Here is an 8,488-nt window from a genome sequence, read left to right as displayed (position 1 = left end):
AGAGAGAGAAAGAGAAAGAGAGAGAGAGAGAGAGAGAGAGGGGACAGAGAGAGGTGTATGCAAACCTTAAGCAGGTGCGTGTGTGCCTTGCTCCTGTCCCTGCGAGTCTCCTCCCCCATGTCCCAGTAGAGCTGTCCCAACAGGAAGTAGTACTCCCCGCAGTCTGGCGCCCGGCTCGCTGCCTGCAGGAAGCTACAGAAGTGGAGAGAGATCATCTAATAGGATTAGAGGGGCATGGAGACGTGAGGTTGTCTCTCAGGCTATTAGTGTTAGATCATACTTAACATCACACCCAACACCCCCACACACACACACACACACATCACACCTCTGCTCTGCCAGCTGGCGTTGCTCCTGGGCTAGCTGTATCAGTCCCCTCAGTGCCAGGCCCTGTGCCAGGTCAGGGTGCGAGGCCAGGAGCTCAGATGACACCTGAGGAGGACAGGGTCAGCTACTGTGAGGCACACGCCCTCTCAAACCCCACACCTGATCTCACAGAACCAGTCAGTCAGACAGAGACAGCCTGTGCAAGGCTAATGAACAACGACCACTTAGAACAGTACATTAACATTTGAGTAATTTAGCAGAAGCGTTTATCCAAAGTGACTTGAAAGTACATTTCTCAAGAGTAAGCGAACCGACTGTACCTCACAGTCATCATCCGAAAAGCCTTTTATAAGAACAAGTGACACCAGAAGTCAAAGCGCTAGAATCAAAGTAAGTGAACCAACAGTACACCCCAATCATCGCAGTCCCAGTCATTTTGTCTGAGGTCATTTTCTAAGACAATCTGTCTTGTTAAATAAAGGTTGAATAGAGGAGATAGGGATGTATACATTTGGCTTGTGTTGTCTTTTAGAAACCATAGGGCAGTTTACAGTGTGAACCAGCTACAGTACACTGAAGCGCAGGAGGGAGATTGAAGAGATGGCAGTAACCTAGTTTATCCAGCAGAGGGTGGTAGAGGAGAAGCTGCAGTCAACATGTCAGAGTTAATAGAGATGTTGTTACAGTCAGTGTAACCCCACTGACTAGAACTCATTGCTCCTGGTTGACTGAGAATCGCATGAACGCAAACACACTGATAAAGTGAGGCTAGAGTCCGAGTAGAGAGGGGTGAAAGAAAGCCTGGCTCCAGCCCCTGAATCTGAATCAAGGTCTGGAAAGGGTCTCGTCCACAGTGATCTCTAGGTTGGAATTCCAATCAGGCCAATCATCGCATCCTTTGTACGCGTCCTTTAAATTAAACTGCGCAACGTGATTGGATAGGGGATGAACTAATCACTAAGGACTCCTTCGGCAACGCCCATCTCGGGAAAACGGCTGCAATGGGAGTTTGTTCAGACTGAATAATGAAGTGAAACGACATGGGAATTCAGTTTGAGTGTGGGGCTAGTGAAGAGCAGAGGTCTCACCTGGAGGGCTCGGTCCACCTGGCCTTTCTGCAGATACACTCTTCCTTTAAGCGCTACCAGGGCAGGGTCGTTGTTCGCGTCTGGGAGCTAGACAGAGAGCAGAAACACAAGCCGTTGGGAATTCCCTGACGTTGCATAATAATAAGCATACTGTACACCGGGAAACCACCCTATGAGGGAGAGGGCGAGAGGCGTTCCGGTGGGAAGTGACTGGCGGCACCTGTGCGAGGGTCTCCAGGGCTTGGTCAGAAGCCTGGTCCTCCGCAGTCCTGACCAGGGCCTCCACCTTCAACCTCAGCAGCCTCAGACGCAGCTCCTCGTCGGCAGAACCGCTCAGCTTCAGACCTGACAGGACGGGACAACGAGGGCTTTACACCTCCTGAACGCCACGCCCGCCTCGCCGACCGACGAGACACATCCGTCTGACAGCTGCGGCTGGCGTGACTGTGTGTGGGGGGGGTTCGCGGGCGAAGCGTACCTTGGGAGCAGGATGCGGCGCTGTCGGAGTATCGGTGGGTTCTCAGCTGGGCCTGCGCGAGGCCGCACCATCCCACCGCGCTGGAGCTCATCCTCTTAAGTCCTGGCACACGACAGACGGTAAGGTGAAATGCGACGCCACAGAGCCAACTACCTGTTCGACGGTCGCTCCCTCTCTCTGAATCATCATCAGATCATCAGGTTGACACGGTACAGGACTCACCTAGAGACAGTTCCACGATGGCGTCCGCACACTTGCCCTCCTCCAGAGCTCTGATCCCCAGGCCCAGGTGGGCTAAGCTGCTGTCTGGGTCCAGATCCAAGAGTCGAGCAAAACTGCGGCCCGCGTCCTCACTGAGGACCCCTACAGACGAACACAGCTGGTACTGTAACGGCCTGCTGCACAGTAACCATCAAAACACGCTGTGAGGGACGCCAGCTCGTACCTGTCTTGAGGTAATATGAGCAGAGGGCTTCCAGAGGGTACGTCTCTGAGGGATAGAGGGCCAACATGGACTCGCAGGCGTCCTTCAACCTGGCCTCCTCGTGTGATAGCTGGAGAAAGAGAGAGGACAGTTTACTGTTGGCAGCAAAATGGCAGGGAAAATTTCAAACAGTGGGGCGTCTGTGACAGTACGGCAAACAGGGAGAGCTTTACTTTTGACAGGCATTTAATGTAGTCGGCTGAGAGCTTCTGGTGGTCCTCTCCAGGAACATTGTCAGTGAGCACCATGGCCTTTTCAAAGGCGGTGATTAACTGTGGGACATCAACGACATTGTGGTTATAGATGAGGACAGAATGACAGCGGCATAGAAAGGCACAGCATGAGAATATTTATGCACAAATACTTAAGTAGCAGTCTTTATCGTGAGGGATTTTTTTTCCGGCTCTTACGTGCTGCTGGGTCTCATTGTCCTGCTCCTCAACACTGTCTGAGAGAAGGTGGGTCATCTGTTGCCATAGCTGCAAAATCTCTGCCTTCTCCACAGCCTCTCCTTCTCCCGCCTTCAGACCAATCAGCTTCTCCCACACCTTCGCCACCTACACGGGCGTAGGCACACACACACACGCACGCACACACGCACGCACACGCACACACACACACACACACACGCAGTCCTTTTTATGTGCAATCCAACAGAATACAAGGACCAACACACACACATGAACTGTCATAGAAATTGTAATTTCACCACCTCCCTCAACCTTTCACATAGCTGTGCTAACCTCATTTATGACAGGATGACCTCCAGGAGGTCAAAACACCTAGATGTTGTCTGCCCTAGAATAACCATCCTTTGTTCCACCGCCCTTTCTCATGTCACGTGTCTGTATTCTCGACCACTGTTGATGATGTCTGCCATTTCTTATGACGTGTACAGATGGGTTAGCCAACCAAATCTCTGATAGCGTCACATCCATGTATTGTCTAATATAAGGCCGCGCAAGACGAGCCTACTTGACTTCGGCTGGAGGCCACTTACGTGTGTTATCCTGAAGTCCTTGCGCTCATATGTTTTCTCAATAAATCAGACTTAACCTTTTTGAGCGAACCTTGGCAAATCTTTTCACTTTAGATCAGATTTTATTCTATTACAGAACGGTTACACATACCTGTAAATAGTCCTTATTTGTACTGTAGATATCTGCCAATTTTCGAATCACTTCATAACACTTTGCTTTGTCTGAACTGTGAATGCAAAAATGCACAAGGGTCAACAATGTCACCCAATGAGAAACCAACCAAAGCATGACTCATGGAGGAAAGGACAGATGTCCCTGAGACATACCTTTCATACAGGTCTATGAGTTTCAGGTAGACCGCCGGGAGCTCCGCTTTGAAATCTGTCTGGTCAATCTTCTCATAGAGGTTAGCTAAGCCCTGTGGACAGTGTTACATTATTGACAGGTAAGGCCCACAAAGCCAATCGTTGGAATACAAAACAAGAATACATTTCAAGCCACACACTTGTGGGTCTAATCCTTCCGTTGGAATCTGAGCTAAGGAACATGTATATTTCACTAGTCTCTTATAGAAATCAACTGGGCAGTGCTGGGTTGTGTCTGTTTTGGGAATTGTGGGACGGCTCAGCTCCACATCCATGTTGTGAATGTTCACCATCACTAAACACGCTGCAGCCCTGGTCCTCCTCTCCCCACCTGCCAGGCCAGCAGCTGCTTGGGCTCCAGCTCCAGGGCCTTTCTGTAAGCCGTCTGAGCCTGGTCTGGCTGCTCCAGCTCACTGGCTGCCACGCCGATGAAGACCCACGCATTGTAGTTGTTCTTCTCCAACTTCAGCACAGCCTGAGACAGGAGAAAAAGGGATTCAATCGTGAATCGTGTTTCAAAAATCAAGTCCAAATTCCAAGTATCTGCTACTGTTACTTTGTTGTCACAAGCAATTATCTCACAACACTGAAAACAAGTGACCAAAAACAAATGACTAAAGGTCTTAACTCGGCTTTACACATGCATGTTGAATTTCTTGGCATCCTAGTTCTGTTAGGAAAAGCACCCCACCTTGCAGTGTTTCAGTGCCTCCTTGAAGTCCTTGTTTTTGATGGCCTCTCTGGCACTTTTCAGCTCTGTTTTCACCTCTTTGCTTGACATTGTTCCTGCTAAATGTACAAAATGTAGAATATTACATGTTCACACTAGATGCCGAAAAATGACGACCTAAGCCTGGACAATGAAGGGACAGCTGATAGCTAATGTTTTGATCAAAATGACAGCTTCTACTGACAGTTCTTCAATTCTACTGGCAGACACTGACTGCTCATCTCTGATCCTATCCCAGGTAACGGTATCTGGTTAGCTAACGTTAGCTACTTAGTTACAAGCTATCCGTGCTAAAAAGTGACCTTAGCTAAACAAAATAGGGATGACAGCTAGGTAGCGAGCAAGTCAACATTAGCCATATGAAGTGGCACATGAATCTAGCTAGCTAGCTACTAGCTGACGTTATACCTACGTGACACTAGCTAGCCTTGCAGGTTGGCTAGCAACTAGTTAGCATGCTAGCTAATGTTAATCTTGTTCATTTCATATTTCACAACTATCTAGCGTGAAGTGTTTATGGTCAAACGTCAGCTGGTGCTACCTACCTTTTGATATATTGTATTTCCGTGACTTTAAATCATTAGTTAGCAACTGTTTAATTGATCATTCGAAATCTAGGTAGATAGTGGCCATCTGATGCACTGGTGTCATGGAAGTAAGCTGGGACAGCAGTAGACTTAATAGGATTTTCAAAATAAAAGTCCAAGACATGAATTGTGTTGGATTACCAAAAAGAAGGTAAATTAATTTGTAGTTCCTCCAAATTGCGTGCTCGAAACACAGCCTTTGTAGTTATTTACTCCATATGCTCTAACAACCACAATACATGTGATAATATTGCTTATAGCATGAAAATGCTAATAATAGCTAAAGAACATGTGATTGTAGGCCTATTCTACAATAGCTTCCCTCTCAGCACATCTCTCCAAGGAAGGGGAGATTGGTGACGGCCTGTTCCTAATTGAATTGTCTATCATTCTGGTGAATTGTAAGCAGGAAGGGTGACAAACTGTTGTCGTCTAGAGATAAGCCATCCTCGAAGAATAGGCATGAAGGGTCAGAAACACCAATCAATGGAATTTCAATAACATCAGTTCATGTTTACAAAAAGAGAAAGGGCATTTGCAGGGAAGAGGCTGGAGCTGAAGCTGATGAGGAAAAGCTTGTTTGCAACTTGGCTAAAAAGAAAAGGAGGCACAGAAAGAAAAAGAAAGACTGGGCTTTTGAAGTGGTAACTGTGCAATTTCACCTCAGGGATCAATAAAGTACTTCTAGTAGTAGAAGTCCACTAGGCTACTGGTGTGCCCTGCCACTCTGACAGTTCACATGAGAGTCCAGTCCACACACAGGACTCCTCTGTCCCTGTGATGTCTGTCCTAAGTGCTACATGCAACCGGACCCTCTGATGACCACAAGAAAAAGTTGAGAAACCCTTGAAATGCAAGGAGTGCGGTCGGCTTTGGATGCAGTCAGATGTGGCCACTGGCCAGGCATATGCAAATTCAGCTGCTGTAGATGTGAGACTATTTAATTCTGGGGAGTTGCCCCACTCTTGCCCTAGACTGGTAAAGCCTTCCGTTCCGCCACGTTAGCAACCTAACCATGCAGAGTAAGACATACCCCACTGAACACCCTTACAGCTGCTCCTACTGTGACAAAGGCTTCCAGCAGAGTGGAACTACTGTACATGAGCGCACACACACAGGAGAGCAGCCTCACCCCTGTTCAGAATCCATTTTGCCCAACATCAGTACCTGAGGATGCATTATGCACATCCAAACTAAAGAGAAGCCATATACAGTAGCTGTTAATGTGGCCAGTGGTTTACCAGCTGAGCAAACTATAATACTCCCAGGTGAACACATAAAGATGTGAGACTGTACACGTATAAGGTGTGGCAAGAGCTTACAATGTTTTAAAGGGCCACATGTAGGCTAGGCACACACTAATGAGCAGGCTCTGTATTAAGACCTACAGCAGCAGTGATGGTCTGTTTGTCCACATGCACAGCCACACCACATTCAAAGAGGGAGTACTGCTCAAAAGCCATAGGAGGGGTGCCCCAGTGGCTCATGGGTAAGGTGTGTACCACGTTAAGGCTAGTCCTTATCGCAGCGGTCCCGGTTCGAATCCGGCCTGGGCCCTGTGCTGCATATCCTCTTCTCTCTCTCCCACCTTTCCTGTCACTTCTACTGTATAGCCTATAATAAAGCACAAATGCCCCCAAAATATCTTCAAACAAACAAAAAAAGCTATAGGCGAGTTCACATGGAACAGCAAATACTGCAATAAGAAATGTATGTTTCAAACCAGGCACTGAAGTCACATGTATATTCATACTGGAGAGAAACCCTACACCTGCACTGAGTGTCAAAAGACGTTCAGTCATCGTTTCAGCCTGAACGAATACTCTACTTCACACAGCAGTGGCACCCTTCCCCTGCCCAGACTGTGGCAAGACCTCCAAATACAGAGGCAGTCTTAAAATCCACAAGGTAAACTTGTGCAAGGAGAAACCAATAGACACATAGAAGAGGAAAAAGTGGTGCTCAACTCATATGTGATGCTGGGACTTATTTAGGAAGGAGAGAAGGAATATTTGCATGTGGTATTTGTGGCTCCCACGGTGAATTTATTTAGAGCCCTAAATACATTCACTGTGGGAGCTACAAATAGTGTGCGGACATTCCTTCTCTCCTCTGTATTGTTTTTTGTCGAGCACCTGTTGCACTCTTTGATGTGTGTGCATCATGTTTCAGAATCCTTCGATTGGAATGAGTTCAAACCAGAGTTGTCCACATAACTAACTCATGATAGAATATGTATTTTTTATTTTAGTAAATTTTTTTGGAAAATAACAGACATTGAATAGGAAAATAAACATATTGTGTACGTAGTATTTCATTCATTATATTCTATTCATTCAGTCTTTGTTATTAAATGGAACTCTCATTTGTTTACAGTTGTGCTTCCCTGGAGCAGTGGGGTAACCCGGGGGGGCTCGTCCGGCTGTCAGCTGTTCCAGTGGGAACAATGGCACGGGAAGGCTGTTCCGTATGGGCCTCAGCTCTGTACAGCGCTCCGGCTGGGCTGGGCAGCCCTTCAGGGGGGTAGACCGGGTCCCCTGGGGGCCCTTCAGGGAGACCCCTGGCGCCAGCTTCATAGTGTCCAGCATCAAAGTGCCGGAGAAAGGAAAAATGCAGTCGCTGTTGCCTCTGTCTAAGACAGACCTCCGCCTGAGGGACATGCATACCGCCCCCGACAGAGCACTTCTCCTGGTGGCCTTGGATGGGGCATCGTAACTGGTTAGAGGTTTCAGCGCCTTTGTATGTGTGCTGTGCAGTTTGTCACGTTTCTGTCCTGCTGGCACTGCTTCTCTGGCTCTGGTTCTCCCGGCCTGGAGCTTGGAGGGACTTACGTCTAGAACCTCGTACTGGGGCCAGACGTAGTGGCGTGGCAGACGGGCAGGGTCCAATCTCGGCATGGCTGGGAAGACTTCGCGCTGGGTTAGGGGGTCAATCCTATGGATTGAGCTGTGCGCACACCTCTCTTCATCATCCTCATCTTCCTCCTCCTCGTTCACTGAGAGAGTCAGAGAATACCTTGGGGACAGTGGATGGTCTTTTGTAGGGGTGATGGGGGGTGAGTTCACCTGACTCCTCTTCCGGCACTCACTTTTCGGTGGGGGGATGGGGGAGAATTTGTAACCCTTGAACCCTGGAGGTTCTCTGAGCTTTCTGTCCTTTGCAAAGCTGCGCTTTGGAGAAGTGCTCGTATGGCCTATCCTGTGGGACCTGGCTTTTTGGTCTGTCTGTCCAGCTGCCTGGCCAACAGGAATTATCTGCCGAAACAACCAAACAATTTTGCATTTCAGATCAATCATTCAATGGCTAAAAAAGAAGTATTATTATTTTTTGGGGTTGAGTAAATTGAGGTGAGTAAATTTGTGGTGGGGTGCAATGACAATGGTACAGTACCTGTTGGGGAAAGGGGTGTTTTGGGGGTCTGGCATGTATGACAGACACACAGCCTTGTG

General features: G+C 48.1%; 1 protein-coding gene across 1 annotated transcript in view; it reads right to left on the bottom strand.

Annotated features, from left to right (window-relative positions):
• skic3 (SKI3 subunit of superkiller complex) overlaps nucleotides 1–5,114 on the bottom strand; it is a 17,739-nt gene extending 12,625 nt beyond the window's left edge. Inside the window, exons 1-14 of the mRNA XM_084457275.1 lie at nucleotides 4,998–5,114; nucleotides 4,414–4,511; nucleotides 4,054–4,197; nucleotides 3,684–3,775; nucleotides 3,508–3,583; nucleotides 2,788–2,934; nucleotides 2,551–2,649; nucleotides 2,339–2,447; nucleotides 2,116–2,256; nucleotides 1,894–1,995; nucleotides 1,636–1,760; nucleotides 1,416–1,502; nucleotides 329–432; nucleotides 66–192 (exon numbers count right to left, since the gene is read on the bottom strand). Of these exons, the coding sequence (XP_084313401.1) occupies nucleotides 66–192; nucleotides 329–432; nucleotides 1,416–1,502; nucleotides 1,636–1,760; nucleotides 1,894–1,995; nucleotides 2,116–2,256; nucleotides 2,339–2,447; nucleotides 2,551–2,649; nucleotides 2,788–2,934; nucleotides 3,508–3,583; nucleotides 3,684–3,775; nucleotides 4,054–4,197; nucleotides 4,414–4,503 (1,443 nt within the window). The 5' untranslated portion in view covers nucleotides 4,504–4,511; nucleotides 4,998–5,114. The remainder of the gene's footprint in view (nucleotides 1–65; nucleotides 193–328; nucleotides 433–1,415; nucleotides 1,503–1,635; nucleotides 1,761–1,893; nucleotides 1,996–2,115; nucleotides 2,257–2,338; nucleotides 2,448–2,550; nucleotides 2,650–2,787; nucleotides 2,935–3,507; nucleotides 3,584–3,683; nucleotides 3,776–4,053; nucleotides 4,198–4,413; nucleotides 4,512–4,997) is intronic.
• Nucleotides 5,115–8,488: the final 3,374 nt, after the last annotated feature.

The sequence above is a fragment of the Borostomias antarcticus genome, assembly GCF_949987555.1.
Source record: "Borostomias antarcticus genome assembly, chromosome: 23".
Classification (NCBI taxonomy): domain Eukaryota; kingdom Metazoa; phylum Chordata; class Actinopteri; order Stomiiformes; family Stomiidae; genus Borostomias; species Borostomias antarcticus.
The sequence above is the reverse complement of the archived record's forward strand: the minus strand, read 5'-3'. Positions and strand labels throughout refer to the sequence as shown.